Source organism: Desmodus rotundus, chromosome 6 (genome assembly GCF_022682495.2).
Source record: "Desmodus rotundus isolate HL8 chromosome 6, HLdesRot8A.1, whole genome shotgun sequence".
In the NCBI taxonomy this organism is placed as follows: Eukaryota; Metazoa; Chordata; class Mammalia; order Chiroptera; family Phyllostomidae; genus Desmodus; species Desmodus rotundus.
Window position 1 is genome coordinate 79087105 of NC_071392.1, and position 17629 is coordinate 79104733.

At 45.1% G+C, this 17629-nt stretch overlaps 1 protein-coding gene across 3 annotated transcripts in view; it reads left to right on the forward strand.

Annotated features, from left to right (window-relative positions):
• Positions 1-17629, forward strand: part of EXOC4 (exocyst complex component 4) — a 672527-nt gene that overhangs the window by 374525 nt on the left and 280373 nt on the right. Inside the window, exon 11 of one of the 3 annotated variants that reach the window (XM_045191095.3) lies at positions 622-1131. The exons of the other annotated variants lie outside the window; for them this stretch is intronic. Within the exon in view, the coding sequence (XP_045047030.2) occupies positions 622-649 (28 nt within the window). The 3' untranslated portion in view covers positions 650-1131. Of the gene's footprint in view, positions 1-621; positions 1132-17629 lie in introns of those variants that run through there. 3 annotated transcript variants of the gene reach the window in all.

Genomic DNA, 17629 nt, shown 5'->3' on the forward strand with positions numbered 1-17629 from the left:
GGTGACCAGCTTCTTGCTGTATCTTCACATGGCCAAGACAGAGGACGTCTCTCTTGTGACTCTTCTTTGAAGCGCACTAATCCCACCCAGGAGGGCTCTACCTTCATGACCTAATTACCTCCTCAAGTCCCCACATCCTCACACCACCCATTGGGGGTTGCCGGGGTTTCCACATAGGAATTGGGGGGACACAGCATTCAGTCCGTAGCACCTGGTGCAAGGTACAGAGAAACGGCACAGGTAATGCTTGGGCTCACAGCACGGGTTGGGGGCGGACCTAGGGGTACGCTCCTGTCCTCTGCACCTGATCCTCAAGGTGCCTTCCGGTGTTTGCTTTCCCTCTTGCTGGCAGCCCCAAGTTGGTGCAGCTGCCGTGGCTCACGAGTGTGGGGATCGCGCTCAGAGGTCAGGTGATTTGGACGTGGCAACTGGTCGGGACGTACATTGGCGGTTGTAGATGCGCGGTTCCACCGCATGAGATCTGCCCTGGGACTGCAGCTCATTGCGTGTGCAGTCAGAGGCGGAGAAGCGCGTTACAGGGCAGCCGCTGCTATGTCTGCCTCCTTCCTTTTTCCTTGACACGGTAACCACGTCATTTTTGTTTTTCTATTTTATATGCAGTCCTGAATCAGATAACCACGTCATGTGAAACTTAAAATCAAACTACGTTGGACTTAATTTTAACAACCAAAGAATAAGAAAGAAAAGGAAATGTCATTACCACCAGTGTATCAAATGTTCTACAAAATGAACAGCGGAGAGAGAGAAATTAATTATACTGTGGATACAGAGGAGTTCCAAGGGTATGGGTTACAATATTCCAGCCTGTCCCCATAGAACAACAGCATGAAAAAATAAAATGTGTCATTTTTTACTGGCTCATTCCTTCGCTGGCTGAGGCATTCCGGGGCACAACCAGGAAAATGACAGGTTACTTTCACAGCGGTAGAAGTTTAAGAAATGCTCATTCACTACATCATTACTGCCGTTGGTGAGAGCTTTACTGTATGACATTTTCTCTTCTTTCTTCCTTTGTTTTTTTTTCTCTCTCTCTTTCTTTCAAACATTGCATGGATTTGCATGTCATGTTTGCATAGGGGCCGTGCTAAAGTTCTCTGTCGTTCCAATTTTAGTACACGTGCCGCCTAAGCAAGCGCACTTGCTTCTTTCTCACTGCCATATTCTTTTCAATCTGCCTGCACTGGGCCACAAAACGGATTCAATTTGCTACCTGTGGAGCCAGACCGCAATGCTCAGACTGAATAAGAGAGAAATGGATTTAGTGAAACTCGGAGTAAAGAGTCTCATGGATTTCTCTAGAAGGACGCACACACTGCAACCCGCTGATAAGATGCACATGATCCTGTTGAGTGTCTCGTGGTACTAAGCTATTCATGGATATTTCATATGGAAAATAGACTCAGCTAATACTCATGAGACCTCCTGCATGTTGACGAGCTCAGACACTGTCAGCCTGGGGGGCACCTACCTTTCAGTTGGTGCCACTACACCCGCGCTCGGGTCCTTCTAACCTGTGCTTGTTGAGCTGCTCTTAGGGAAGCTCAGCCCGTGAAGAAGAAGTCCAGACCGAAGGGAAAGATTTCTCTTCCATAGATAGGAGAGCTTTTCTCTCTCCTGCCGTTGTCAGAGAAGATAACTTGAGGATAAAATAACTCGGGAGGAGTGAAGAGCTGAGAGAGCCACAGACGGCAGCTGCAGGAGCCTTGGCTTTCTGTTCCCGGAGCCCACCCCACCCTCGGCTCCTTGTTACATGAGAAGACAGACCCTCGTACTGCTGTGCTCCCTTGCTGCGGAAAGCATACCGATGGATGGCACATCGCCTTGGGTGTCTGTGTGCAACAGCCTGTATTACATGTTCACATATATTTAGAAAATAACTCTGTAAATCAGCAGACACCATCCCCATTTTCTGAGAGTGGAGACCAAGGCTTCTGGTGGTGGAGTGACTTGAGTAAGGCCCAGCCAGGATTCAAGTCCTCATTTTTGGAACTTAACTCTTAGGAATTCGTTTTTCCCATTCATAGCATAATCGCTATCATAATGTAGTAGAGGTAATACTGGGCTGCAAAGGAACAGTGGACTCCGGACTTCAGCCTCTACTCTGCCACTACGGGATCTTGAGAAAGACATCTCATCTCTGGGCCTCCTTCTCCCCTTGATATAACAGGGTAGGTAGTATCTGCTGATCTCCAAATTTTCCTGCATAAATTTGCTGATTCCATTCATGATTTTCTCCATTTTTGTCTTCCTTATCTTCCTTTTTGCTCAAAAACATCACGATCTTCACAAAAGAACAGCAGTCCCATGCTAGGTTGTGTAAATAGAGGGAAATGAGAAGGCAGAGAGAAGTGACTGGTGGTGACTTTGTAGAGTGTTCCAGGCTTCGGAACGCCCGACCAAGTTGTCTCGGGCCTTCAGGGTTCTTGCCCTCTCTCATTTCTGTTGCCACCACTGAGCACTCCCAGCTGGAAGTGTAGATGGCAGGCATGGATCTGCTCACTCACCCTTTCCCCGCTGTTCTGAGGTAGCCATTCAAATCGTTAATGTTTTCTAGTTACTCGGGAGCTGGGGGGCGGGAGTGAGTGGGGGTAATACTCGGAATTCAACAAACAGGAGAGATCCCAGGTTAAAATTTGTAAGTTAGAAGTGAGAATAATTGAGAGTTTAAAAATAAAGGGTCCTATGTTTTGAGTGACTATAGGGGCTTTCAAAAGTGTTGGCCTTCTCCCTGCTCTTCTTTTGTGTTTTCCCTTAATTCCTAAGCTGAATATTGGGGCCTTTCTGTCCTGATTAAGTGTGATGAATTCGAAGATGATCCTTTCTACCTCATCTGCATGCTGTGTGTTGTTTCACCTGACATTGGGTATTTGCTTTCTCTTTATCGCTAGGGGTGTTCAGAGAGAGAGAGGGAGAAGAGTGGAGGGTGCTAGGGTGCCTGTGCCTTTAATTAGTTCACTTGGGGAGGATGGGGTATTTTTAGTACAGACACCTGAACCAGACAGTTAACTTCTCATGGTGACTCTTGCTCTAGAAAGCACATTTCTTCATAGGAAAGTTACTGTCAAATAGCCATATTATTCCTGTTCAAATGGCAAGAACCATTTATAGATAGTGCAGAATCGTTAAAGCAATTAGCTTTGCCTTGAGTTATGTAGAAAGCATAGCGTATCCCAATAAAGATTTTTTCCCTGCTTCTAAACATATTACAGGCAAGTTCTCAAAAATCATATCTTACAGTGTTGCCTTTAGATACGTTTGTTCTAGCATGAGAACTGGTAAATTTTTTTTGCCTTGAGGCATTCCAGTCATGTAGTGATTCATTCAGCAGGTGTTTGTTAAGTAGTTACTATGTGCAGAGCACTGCAAAGTACGGGGGACTCGATACCCTGAAAAAGTTGACATGGGGCTTCCAGCCTGGCAGGGAAAAAACATCCAGCAAATAATTGTGAAGGCTTGTTACAGATCTGAGAGAGATGCCTGTGCATTGGGGAGGCTCTTGTGTGAACACAACCTGCTTAGAAATATGATTTTAGAAAATTCCAGAGAGGAGAGCTGTGCTTCAAAAGGACGATGAGAGAAATTCTCCCTGTTTGCAGTCTCCGTGAGCACTTTTCACGCCTGGCCTTGCCTGTTAGACTTGGAGACTCAAAGTGACTTTTCACACAGATCTGGTCACCTGTCACGAAGTATGAAAATGAAAATGCCTTCAAAATTGGAGCTTTCTTCTAGAGTATTTTTGTCATTAAAGAGCTTATTTGTTTTATGTTAGTTTTAGAAAATCTTTAAAAGTATATTTCTGCAATTGGTGATAATTCACACCAGCTCTGTGTTCCTTAGACTTAACATATAAACAAAGAAACAAGAACTTTTTTTCCCACTCATTGTTACGTTTAAAAAGTCTTGTTAGCAAGTGCGACCATCTGATATTTCCCAGAGGTTCAGTTAGCTCTTAAGGGAAAAAGGGACTTGGGAGGGTGAGGAAGAGTGGACAGAGATGAACCCTTAGAGCTTCTGCAAGGTTCTCTGCTCTTTCTTCTCTGTTCAGGTGGCTGCTGCCAGAGAATGAAATCAGTGAGATGCCCTTTTGTGTGTAAGTCACCGTCAGTAACTGGTGAAAGAACTTTTGGTTACTAAGTGAGCTTTATAATTTTAAAGTGATAAGAATCATCTCCTTTTAAATTAGCATTCATTTAGTAACTAAGGAGTTGGTGCGTTTCTCCCATTCCGTTGTAGGTGTTTGCTCCCGTTTAGTCTGATTTGTTCATCCAGGCCCTATGGGGCTGTGGCTGCTCCTCCTGGGGGTGCCCTCCTTCCTTTCCGCTTTCCCCTCCCCCGCCTGTGAAGCCCCCACGATCCGCTCCCACCTCACTCTTTAATTTTGTTATAATACATCATTGTGTCTTTATCTTGCTGCAGCGTTACAGGCTTCTTGTGCCAGGGTGGCATCTTTGTCAGCCCAGTGCCCACCCAACACAGTGCTTGGCATATATAGTACGTGCTCATAATACCCAATTAGGGGATGAAGTGTCACTTTCTGAAGGACAAAGTATACTTACATGTATACACATATACACCCAGAAAGTATGCATTACATGCCTGTTGTGTACAGGGTTGCCTGTGGGTCTGTTACAGGTACTGAATACATGGGGCCTCAGCCCTAGCTTTGAGACGCCTACAATGTTCATTAGAATCAAATGCATATTTGTGAGAAGAATGTCTTAACTAATGGTGGTACATATCTAAGACGTGCTTTTTCATGGGCCAAAGGATAACGTCTGCTACAGGTTAGAGGCCCAGGGATCCCCCTTCACTAAGGAGAATCAGGGACTTACTGAAGAAAGGGAACTTCAGCTCAACCTTGGAGGAGTGGGTAAGATTTATGCTAAATGTGGTGTGGCTGTGCTGGGTGGACTCCTCTCGGCCTCCATTCATCGTGCACCAGACCGACTGCACGGCCTCCCCCAGCACGGGCTAGCGGATAGGTTGTACCAGGAGAAAGGAAAACTCACATGGCTAAGTCAGCAAGAGAAAAGGAGGCACACTGTCCCCCAGTCCTCCCACCATCCCCTAGAGCGGTGCACAGGGGCTGGGCTCTGCCGAGGCTGCAGGGTGTGTTTCAGCTCCCCGTTATTCTGCCGTCCCAGGGGGCAAGGATGAGAAAGCAGCCCCCCATGGGAAGTTTTCGTGTCCTCTTCTGAAGGAGGAAGCCACCAGTGCTGTGGAGAACGGATCTGGGACACAGCCCCTTCAGCTAGGGGAAAGGTATTGCCCTGCCCCAAAGAGTTAGATTTCCAGGCAGCCCAGAGTGAGCTGTGGGGTCACTACCAGCTAATCCTGCTCACTGCAGTGCGGGGGCTAGGAGTTTGGGCCCTGGCGGTAGAGGGCCCAGTTCAAGCCCCAGCTTGCCCACTTGTTGGCTGTGTGACCGAGGGCTGTACCCTCCCTGAGCCTCAGTATTCTGAAATGCGAAATGTGGACAATACTGATTTACTCCTCATGGGAATGTCGTGAGGATTCAGTAGAGTGGACGTTTAGTACACAAGTGTTCAGTGAACATTAGCTGAAAAGGCAGGATAATGATCCTCCAAGAAAGGGAAGAGTGAAATTTGGAAAGATATGTGCACCCCTGTGTTCATTGTTCGTGAGAGCCAGGATATGGAAACAATTAAACGCCCATCAGCGGATGAATGGAGAAGGAAGGCCTTATATGTTACACAATGGAACGCCAGTCCTTGGTTCAAAAATGTGGTAAAATCTCACAATTTTCAACCTCATGGACAGACCTTTAGGATATCATGCTAAGGGAAGTAAGTCAGACAGAAAAAGACAAATACCATTCACTTGTGTGGAATACTAAAAAATAAAACCAGAACAGACAGACAACTACAAAAAAATAAAAACACTCGGAGGCAGACAGCAGATTGGCCATTATGGGGGGGTGTGCGGGCAGCAGAGGAGAGTGAAGTGGGCGAGGGCCCGTTGCCTGGTGACGCTGGAAACCAGACTTGGGGTGGTGAGCGTGAGGCAGTCTGTGCAGATGTGGGATTACGGTGCAGCACACCTGAACTAGATGTAACGTTATACACAAGACTTACCTCAACAAAGAAAACAAGGTTTAGAAAGTGAGTGGACCGAGCAATATGGAACTTTCCTCTAGTAAGAGATTTCAGAAGCTCTGTATGCTAGTGTAAACTCCGAAACTTCAAAAGAAGTCAGTGAGTTTGCAATATTTTCCCAAATTATTTGACCTTGGGATCTCCCCTTACATTCTGTCGTGGAAAGAAAATTAACATCTCCTAAAAATAGTATTCCGTGTAGCACAGTTTGATAAACACTGCTCTTCCGTATTTACTGTTACATGACGTGAAACAAGATTTTGTTCATAAGAGAAGTATATGATGGTCACATTCAATTTCGTGTGTATTAAAAAAGCAGTCTGCAACAAATTTTCCCAAATACCATTGTGTCAAGAAGGAAAAAGGCGCAGTGAGAGCATTTGTGTGGGAGCAGCGTGTCCTGGGGATAGTCGGTGGGCCAGGCTTTTTAGGGAACGGGCCCGTTTTGAGGATGAAGGAGGGGATTTGTGGTGGGCTCCCTCTGCAGGACCGGAGAGTCCTCCAGTCAGTTTGGAGCCATTGGAGATTTTCCTGTCAAACCATGACATGTAGAAGAATTTTCCAGAAAAGTAGCGTGGTAATAGGCATTCCAGGGATATAAAAAAGGCAAAGAAACTGAAAGCAAGAAGACCTTTCAGGCTAGAAGCAATTTATTTTCCAGGAAGCGACGGAGTTGAGGGGTTTGAACTTGGACTCCTGTCCAGGCTACATCAGCTGTGCGTCTGTTGGCGCCTCCGCGGCGTTCCTGCAGACCCTCGTCCATCTGCTGCCCCCCGTCCCATGCGCACAGTGTGCAGCTGAGCGCTGCAGAAACAGTGGAAAAGGTCATGAGAATTATTTTAATAAGGCACAGTAGCAAACAAAAATACTATAAAATAATCTGTGCAAAAGGCATTTTTCTGAAGTGGACTTTGGTGGTTTCTCATTAAATTGAAGTGACAGAAAATTAGAAATAATGCTCTCCCTTTTCAAGAAATAGTTATTTTTAATATAGCAAGACCAGAACTTGACACAAGTTAGCCATGTCTCTGTTAGCATTCTTTTTTTTTTAACCCTGCCTTGCATCGTGCTTGATAGAAGCTGATCGGGAAATGATGGATGCACTGATGGATGGCTGGACAGATGGACGGATGGATGGATTACAGAGGAGTTAAGAATTATGGGCCCTTACCCCATGGGACTGTGATTGACGGTGCAGGGTTGTCAAATGCGTGTCTGCAAACAGAACATAGGCCACTGGGAGGTGTAGACAGGGGGCGTCCCGGCAGAGAGACAGCTCACCCGAAACTGCCCTGACCGCCGTTCTGAACAGGCCGCCACCACACAACGCAGAGCTGTTCAGGGCATACATTTGTCTTAGAATTTTAAGAAGAAGGTATATTTGGGGCTAGAACTTCTTAGCATGAAATAGGACCCTTCAGTTTTCCTGAAGTAAAAATAAGTGGTGTTCGGTATTCAGGTTGTCATTTTGTTCTATTCCTTTAGCTTCTGGTGGACTTGCTTTTTTTTGCATTTACTGTCTATATATCCAATTAAGGGAAAATAGAGAACTTGAAATTCAGATAACTCATTATTTTTTCACTAAACTAATGGACTGGTCTAGGTTTGGGGTGAAGAAGTGAAACTGTAGAGCTTAATTTCCATTTTTTTCATTAAGATTAAGAAAAACATCCATATTGTGCACATTTATCAACGATGGTATCACTTTGCAGTTTACCATTTTCTATACTCTTAGGAGCTTATTATAAGGAAAAATACTTTGAAATACCATCAAGCATCCTTTCTGAATGTTACCTATTTGGGATTCATATGGTATCTTTAGGGAAAGATGCAGGAATCAAAACTGATAATTGGAACCATTAATAAGATAGAGAATCTGTTTTAATGTGGAAGCAGTGTGGTGTGGCAGAAAGAGGTATGTTTGGAAGTCGAGAGATGTCACTCCTATTTCTAATGCTGTTAGTGTGCCCTTGGCCAGATTGCACCACGTCAAGCATAGGCCACTGTGAGCCTGAGAGGAAGAAAAATGCAGGAATAGTAGAATGTTTGTTGCAGGATGAAGTAAGCTTTCAAACCTTTACAGTCAGCCACCAGCACCGGCCTCTGTCTTTTCCCTGACCTGCTCATGCGTCAGCTGTGCCTCTTTTCACATGGCCCCTGGGCACGTGTGCAGGCAAGAGAGTGTGTAGTGGGAGGCAGTTTTCCAGGGTGTCCTGTGTGTTTTTCACAGCTTGTGAACATGCTCAGCACCCCTTTTGGTGGACCACCCTCTCGAGCGTGGTTGTAGAGTGAACAGCCTTGAAAGAAGAGATGGTGGCTCCCTCTGGAGTGAAGGGCAGGCTTATTTCCTGTCCGGCGTCACACAAAGAATGTCTCCTTCCAGGGCAAAGGTTGGGCAGGTTTGCCTGCAGCCCGGTGTACAGGACTGGGGTTTGCCGACCGCAGGTTCTCCTCCTGTGCTGAGTGCCATGCAGCCCCTGGCCCTCATCACGTGGCTTGGGGGTGTGGGGCCTCAAGGACATGAGGGTACTCTGGCTAAAGTTATTGCTGAAAGTCATTGAATGGCCTTGGTCTCTGAAGAGGGGGCGGTTAGTAAGGGGGCAGTGGGTCTTCTGCCAGTGTCCATGGGATTGTGGCTGGCTAACTTGTGAGCTTCCAAACAGGGTGAAAACTCAGACCCTTCACAGTGCCTGACAAGGTTGAATTTGAATAGACCGATTTTGAAGTGAGGCACGTAGATGCGGTTATGCATTTGCTGCCTTTGGCAGCTGCCTGTAACTCCTGGCCCACAAAGATAGAAAAGGACATAAAATGTAGAACAAGATATAAAATGTAACTTTAAGATTTCTTGCTAACCCTTACCTCTTATCCCATTTGGGACTTGGAAGCCTTAAAACCATTCTTTTCATTGCAGTGAAATGTTGGAAATTATTGATAATGCACTTTGATTTTAAGAGTTTAAGATGTAAAACTAGGGGAAAATAGTTTCTCTGGCTACACATAGTCAGCTACTTTACCTGAATTCATTAAATTCTTGTTACTTTTGCATTTACCTAGGGTTCAGTGGGAAAATCGGAGGCCCCTTAAATGGAGAAAAATAGTTATTCTTTCTCCTTTAGAAAAAAAAAAGTAAGGTTCTGCAGCCAGGAATGTTTAAGAGGAAGTATTTCCTTTTCACAAGGAAAGGCAAGCTGGCTGTTTTTAAGTCTGCTTTGGGCAATTACACGTGGCTATGAGTAGCTGATTTGGAAACATTATTGAAACTTTATGTCTCTGGTCTTTGGTGCAGTATAAGCAGACATGATGATAACTGTTAGGTATATCAGCTTGAATTCTGGGCATTTTAAAGGTCACCCAGAAAGGGAAAATAATCCATTGATTTTTTACTAGAGTGTTCATTTATGTGTCTTCTGTGAAAATCAATGTAAAATTTCCCTGCCACTCAGAATGCAAAGTGGCATGTAATATCACTACTCCAAAGTGCCCCAAATTGTTGCATTTTTTTAAACAAGCAGGCTTTGAGTTGTGCCCTTACTGCATAAATTAGGCTTCTCAGATTGCATTATTTCCATATGGATGCATAATCAGGAAAAAATAAACTTATGTCAGTCTGAATTCTACTTCTGCCTTTATTATTTAAGCTGCTCTTAACCTCTTCCTAGGTCACTGATCATCTCATTGATTTGCTTTTATTCATATGCCTCAGAGGATGAAAATTCCTTTCTTTGCAAGTGTTCTGTATAAATGAAATGTTACTCCTCCATTTACATTAATAGTCTTAAATTATTTACCTGCTTTGGAATTCATACATTACAAATTTGCCAGATGAAAGCTGTCAGATTCGTGAATGTATTCACGCTACTTCCCTATTGCTCATTAAAGTAGTTGCTTTGGGGGTTCTTGACAAAAACAAAAGTGCCTTACAGGGCAGAGAAGAGGGCAGAGGAGGTTAGGTGGTCCATATTAAAGTCAGCCAGGCCGCAGCTGGCACCGGCTGGCCGCCGGCAGTTTCCACTAAACCTTCGTCTTCACCTTTCCACCTCCTGCGTGTTTCCTTCATTAAAGCTGAAATGGAGTCGGGGAGGGTGGGAAAACAGAATACTGTGTAAAACAAGGGGAATAGTGTCTCCCCAGGCAGAGATGTGACAACACCTCTTGACTTGATGAGGAATACTCTCTTGAGCAACTAAAGAAGTTTAATTTATTTCCATCATGACTTATTCACAATTAAAAAGGAAGCCCTGAGTCATAAAAATTATAAAAAAAACTTCTTACATGTCATTGCTAGCCATGCCAATTTAAATTCTGGAAGAGTCAAAAATAACGTATCAAGATTAGTGAGGAACCCCAGGCCGGCAAGACCTGGCGAGGCCGAGTGTTGCTCCTGGGCCGGTAACTTCCGTCCGAGGCCTCGGGCTGCCAGGTCAGATCTGGTTTCCCAAGCTGATATTTCTGAATTCTCCAGCCTTTCTTATTGAATTGCTTGGCAGAGAGGACTCAATCGGAGCTGTTGAGAAGCTTTTACTTACTTGATCAGTTTCTCCAAAGTCACCTGACAGGAGGAAACAACTAAGCTTTGGTGGAAGTAAAAGACGAAATTGTGAATCCATGTGTGGAAGCTAGGTCAGTGAGGCAGATTTAAAAGCAGAGCCTCTTACTTGGTTTTGGGCTCTTCTGTAGGGTGTTCCCATTCATTCATTCCTGCCTTCATTCATTCACTTGCCCACTTACTCATTCATTCAGCAAATATTTGTTGAGCACCTTTTGTGTAGCTGACATTGTTCTGGGCCCTGCGGATACATCAGAGAACAAAACAGCCAGAATTCCAGATGTGAATAATGTCATATCTGTTACTTCAGTAGCGAATCATAAAATACAGATTTAACAGGTCAGCTGGCGACAAGTGCCGTGAAGACAGGTAAGTAGACCTGCAGGCGGTTGGGAAGGGGGGCTCTGTGGCGGGACACCTGAGCAGAGGCCAAGGGAAGTGAGGGAATGATCGTGCAGATGTTTGGAGACAGGGGGTTAGGAAGAGGAGCAGCAAGAACAGAGTGCCCGCGTGAGTCAAGGGCACTGTGAGAAGACCCATGTGATCAGAACATAGCAAGTGAGGCGTGAAGGAGGTGAGGCCAGAGAAGCGGTGGGGGTCTCGTGATGGGGGGGGGGTGGTGATCGCACTCGTATCGTAGGTCTTACCAAAGACTTTGCCACAGAATAGAAAAGGAAGTGAATGGAGGGTTTCAAGAAGTGGAGGGAAGTGGTCTTACATTTTAAAGCAGTGCTGAACAGATTTTTTGGGGGGGTGGCTTTTTAAAAATTATTTTATTGATTATGCTATTACAGTTGTCCAAACGTTTTCGCTCTTTGCCCCCCTCCATCCAGCACCCCTCACTCCCTCAGGCAAGCCCCACACCATTCATTGTTCATGTCCATGGGTCATGCGTATAAGTTCTTTGGCTACTCCATTTCCTATACCGTACTTTACATCACCATGGCTATTTTGTAACTACCTATTTGTACTTCTTGACCCCCTCACCTCTTCACCCATTCCCCCACACCCTCCTCCCTTCTGACAACCATCAAAATGCTCTCCATATCCATGATTCTGTCTCTGTTCTTCTTGTTTGCTTAGTTTGTTTTTTAGATTCCATTGTCAATAGGTATGTATTTATTGACACTGACTGGTAGGAGGCGCAGAGACGCAGAACAGGCTGGTCCCACATCCACCTGCGGTGGATAAAAATTGGGGAGAAATTCTTGGGAGCGAGGAGTCCCAGTCCCACACCAGACCCCCCAGTCCAGGGGTCCAGTGCCAGGAAGATAAGTCCCCATAACTTTTGGCTGCAAAACCCAGCAGGGATTGAGATGGTGGTGGAAACTCTAGAGCCCCCAGCAGTTCCTCTTAAAGAAGCACACAGGGACTTACTCAGACTCTCTCCCTCTGAGCTCCAGCACCAGGGTAGCTGCTTAAAAGGCACCAGGGGTACACAGGGAGACACTGAAGTGCCTGGCATCAAGGTGAGAGCTGGAGGACAGCTTTCTCCCAGACAGAAAGGAGGGCAGAGGCCATTGTCCCTTTTCTGAGCCCTCATCTCACAAAGCCACAGAGCTGGCAGGTGGGTACCACATCTGAAACTCCATCAACCTGGCTCACACTGTTTGCCCAGCCCTCGCCCTGGATATCTCCTAAAGCTCCGTCCCACCCAACTTAAGGGCCCACTGAAGCTGTTAACAGTGGTTTTTTCATATGAATGGCTGGTCTTGGCTCATGCTTCACAACTTCCTAAATCCTCTCAAACAAGCAACAGCCAGCCTCAGTGAGCTCCCAACCCCAGTACCTCTTGCTAAGTGTCTCCAGGCTCAGCACTAGCAGAAGCCAGCTTTGGATCACAGTTTGACTTCACCTGGGAGTGTCCAAGCCCAGCACAAGTAACAGCCATCTCTTTGCTTTACTCCTCAGGCAGGGTGACCCTGGGCAAAACACAGGTGGGGTCTGACCTTGGCCTGCACCACCCAAGAAACCCCAGAGCCTGCACACCCAGTGGACAGCTACAGACCAGGTCAGAGCACCACCACTCTGACCCTGCACAGCTGATCCTCCAAGGAGTGTGGGGGTTGGTGGTCAGTGGTCACAGCCAGTCCTTGCAGCTGACTGGCCTGGGTAAATCCCTCCCACTGACCTGCCAACAGAAATCAGGGCTCAACTACAAGAGGAGGGTATACTCAGCCCACACAAAGGGCGCACCTCGAGCTCCCAGCTTGGGTGACAGGGGAGGCTGTGCCACTGGACCCTACAGGACACCTACTACATTAGGACACACTACCAAGACAGAGATCCAAAGAAGCTCTACCTAATGCATAGAAACAAACACAGGCAGGCTGCCAAAATGAGGAGACAAAGAAACATGGCCCAAATGAAAGAACAGATCCAAACTCCAGAAAAAGAGCTCAACAACAGAACTTTATATGATGATGGAAATGTTCTAATATCTACGGTGTCCAGTAAGGTAGCCCCGAACCACCTATGGCTGTTGAGCAGTGGAACTGGGGCTAATGCACCTGAGGAACTAAATTTTTTATTTAGTAGAATTTTAATCGGAATGGCAACGTGTGACTAGTGACTAGCCCATTGGGCAGCACGGTGTGAAATTTCCGCTGGCTGCTTCGTGCAGAATGGTGTGTGGGGGGCAGAGGGACAGAAGCAGGGAGAAGACTGTAGAAGCTAATGTAATAATCCTGACCAGGGGTTGGCACTTTTTTTTGTAAAGGCCCAGGTAGTAAATATTTTAGGCTTTGCAAGTCATGGTCGTCGTTACAACTACTTAAGTGTGTCATTGTAGCACAAAAGCAGAACAGGCACTATGTCAACTAGAATGGTTGTGTTTTTTAAAAAGATTTTATTTATTTATCTTTAATAGAGGGGGAAGGAGGGAGAATGAGAGGGAGAGAAACATCGGTCAGTTGCTTCTCATGTATCCTCAACCAGGGACCTGGCCTGCAACCCAGGCACGTGCCCTGACCAGGAATCGAAACGGCAACCGTTAGGTCCACGCGCTGGTGCTCGGTCCATTGAGCTATACGAACCAGAGCTAGAATGGTCGTTTTGATAAAACTCTGTTGGTGTGTCAGATTTGGCTCCTGGGCTGTGGTCTGCCAACCCCTGATGCGGGTGGCGGTGGTAGTGACTTGGACCAGGCTGTACTTCAAAGGTAGGTGTGTCGGGGTTTATTCGTAGACCGCGTGTGTGGACTGTGGGTGAGAAGATGCAAGCAGATAACTTAAGGTCTTTTCTCTTCTGAACTGAGAAGAATGGAGTTGCCATTGACTAAGATGGAGGAGACTTGGATAGGAGTGTGTTTGAGAGGAGAGAGCCAGTTGAGTTTGATCTTGTTAAGCTTGAGATATCTCATAGGCATCCAGGGAGAGTCTGGAGTGGGGGTTAAAGATGTGGACGGCAGACATACAGCCGACAGTCATCACAAACAACAGTATTACACCCACAGGTGAGAGGACCACCTGCTAGAGTGAGTTTGATAAAGGAGAGTAAAGGTCCGAGGGCTGATCCCCTCACGCACACTGGTGTGTAAGAGGCAAAGCAGGTACGGGGAACACAGCAAAGGAGACGTGAGGAAGGGTCAGAAAGTGACGTCCTAGCGACCAGGGGAAATGTGTCAGGGAGATTCAGCAGTACCTACCAAACGGGTCGCTGCGCACGCACTGCTACTCCATACTGACTGCTCGTAAGTTGTGGTATACAAACCACCTGTCCAGGAGCTTGTAATGGCTCCCCTTGCCTGCAAAATAAAGTCCAAGTTCTTGACCAGGAATTTTTATCTTACTATGGCCTTGAGCCTGACATCTCTTCACAAGTCTGTAATAAGCTCTGCAGTTTTACATTGCTTTATTTACTCATGCCATTCAAAGTCCTTTGTGTTTGGAATGCCCTTCTGCCCTTCTTTGCCTGTTGAAATATTAGCAGTCTGTTAGGGGCCAACTCAGATGTCCTTTTCCCCTCCTTACTTCCTTAACACCCCCTCCATCCATCTCTCTCTCCTCGTCCACTCTTCAGCCCTTGTCATGGCTCCGCTACCCATCCTCCCACTCTACATTTGATTCCAGGTGTTGGTTTTAGTCCCTGAATGATATTTTCGACTGCCTAGAAGCAATTATGAGCACAGAGAATAGTAGGAAATGGACCTGTTTTTAAATACCAGCTCTGCTGTTACTAGCCTGTGGTTTTGCCAAGTAACTCAAACTCGTGGAGACTCCATTTCTTCACCTGTAAATTTAGATAAATGAGGTTTCATGAGATTTAAATGAGATACTTACATTAAATTTATGCATTTAATGCATTTTAAAATTTTTTTTTAGTTGCTTTTAAAGAGAGAGAAAGGGAAAAAGAGGAACACCAACTGGTTGCTTACCATATGTGCCTGGACTAGGGACCAAACCCGCAACCCAGGTGTGTACCCTGATGGGAATCGAACCCACAGCCTTTCAGTTATAGGATGACAGTCACTCCAACCAGCTGAGCCACACCAGCCAGGGCTTCATTGCATTTTTTAAATGTTAATAGTTTAACAAACAAATTATGTAAGGAAAAGTCATAAAGAGATAGCTGGGGGGGGGTTAAATCTCCTCCAGTGTTTTTTACTTTCTCTGGCATATACTTCCTCTTAAATTATTTACATGGAAAGGACTAAGCATTCACTTTTATGCCTTAAGTTAATTACAAATGAATTTCTCTTTTCTCATTTTACAGTTCTTGTTGAAGTTCTTTTGAATCATTGCCACTTGACAGTTTATTAACTTGGTAACGGCAGATGAATATCTGATTCTTCCTTTGCCCCAAAATGCCACTTTTGTTGTTAATCAGCATGGCATCACTGAGTGAAAAGGAGCCTCAGCTAAAGTCAGTACTTCATAACTTTTTCATGAGACCTTAAGACGTTCCGTTAAAAATGTAGGGCAATGCATCAGGTGGAGACAGGGGAAGTTACGTGGGGAGCTAAACCTCTGCTTAGTGGCTTCCTGAGTCTTCAGCAGCAAGGAGTGTAGTTGCTTTTTCTCCAAAATAACTATTTGCTGGGGAGTTGTCTTGAAAGGATTGTTTCCGTGACAGTGTGTGCTGGGGAGATTTTTATTGAGACTTTCCATTGATGTTGTCACAGAGTGTTTACTGAAGACAGCTTTTTATTTCAGAACTGTAGATAACACTGGGAGTTACAGACTGTCTCCAACCCTTTGGCAACACTGAATCAACCAAAGCGTGCCTTCCCTTGTCAGATTTACGCTGGATTTTCTGTCCTTTCCTTGGAAAATAGTTGTATTGGCTGGCGATGTATCTGGATGTTAAGTGTAAATCTGCCTCACTTCATTGCCTTTTACCTTTTGTAACCTACACTGTGTTCCTCTACATGTTGTAAAGTTTTTCTGTCCTGTATGTAAACTTTGGACTCTTAACCTACTTACTAGTTAGCTAAGAGCAGTCACTGGAATGACTGCCATATACAGGTCATTTGTAGTTAGAATCTTTGGGGCCTTCCAGTGCCGCACCCCTCCAACACAGGATCCTCTCTGCAGTGCCCCTACATCTTGAATGCTGTCCGTTTCAATATGCAGACATGTGGTGATATAAGACACTCCGCCTACTGAGGGAACTCCTTTCTTCATGCAATGAAACTGCCTATCAGAAAGCCTTCTGTTAGTGCGGAACGCTCTGTCTCTTGCAAACTTACCTGTCCCTTCCAGTTCTAGCCTTTGGGTTTTTAAGGAAATCGTCTAATTCCTCTTCCATAAAACAGTCCTTCAATTTGGATGATAAGAATATAGTTCTGTTTTATACACCCTGTAGGTTCTCAGATAACATTGGTTACTGATAAAATCTCTCCCTTTATTTTTCCTTATAAGTAGTTTTAAGAAAAGCTTTAGCAAATGCAAAACAAAACAAAACAAAAAAACCTTAGTTGCAAACTACATACTCGGGCAGGTCATAAGAAGTGTGGGAATGATCGGCAGCTTTCCTGGTTATTCTCTATGGAGTAAATGTATATTTGTGCCATTGCAAAACTTACATTTTGAGACTTACACTAGTGTGTTACATCATTGCTAAAGCACTGCTGTTTGCTTGTTCATCGGGGAGCAGTGGACTTGGACTCACCGGCCTCCCGTGCACGCCCCACACACTGTCAGTTGAGGGAACGGGAAAAAGGTCTTTGTAAAAGGCACTGCCAGCGGGCAGGTACTCGGCTGGAAAGAACAAGAATGAGAAGGACTCGCTGTGCTTTCTGTTGCAATTTTGGGGGGCATAACTAGAAGGAAGTGCTTTCTTGGGTGCATGGGGCATAGGAGGATTTTCTCATACTTTCCTGATGTTATTTTTGTTTTAGTTAGCTACAGATTTTTGTTTCAGATTTGATACAATGAATCTTCTTTCTCTAAGTTTAATACTACATCTTCATGGTACTTTTTGAAAAGAATTAAGATAGCCACAGTCAACTCTGATGGTGCTCCAGGATGCTCCCATGAATCCAGTAGAGAGATTGCCCCTTTATCACAGAAGATTAAGAGTACTTCTTTTTCTGAGTCTAAAATAACTTTGTCTCTTGGTCAGAAGAATAAAATTAATTAAATATTAACCTGGAAATCTCCCAGAGCAAGATGTGAAGTAATTGACCTCGAGAAATGAAATGTTATAGCATTCAGATGAATAAGCGTTGACCAGTGTGATTGCTTGTCTTAGATTTAGGTGAAGGGAATAATTGATGTAAGCTTTCGACCAAGTAATAGTGGGGCTTTGATTTTCTGATATTCTAATATTGCTACTACTTCTAAAGCCAGAAAACAAGGAAGGATTAAAAAAATAAAAGGGAAAAAAAAACCCAAAGGTAGATAAACAGCATTTTAGTGATCTTCTGTCTGACCTACAGGAGTACAGATGAGATGATTGGAAACAAGGTAATAATTACTGGTGACAACAATGAAAGTCTTGT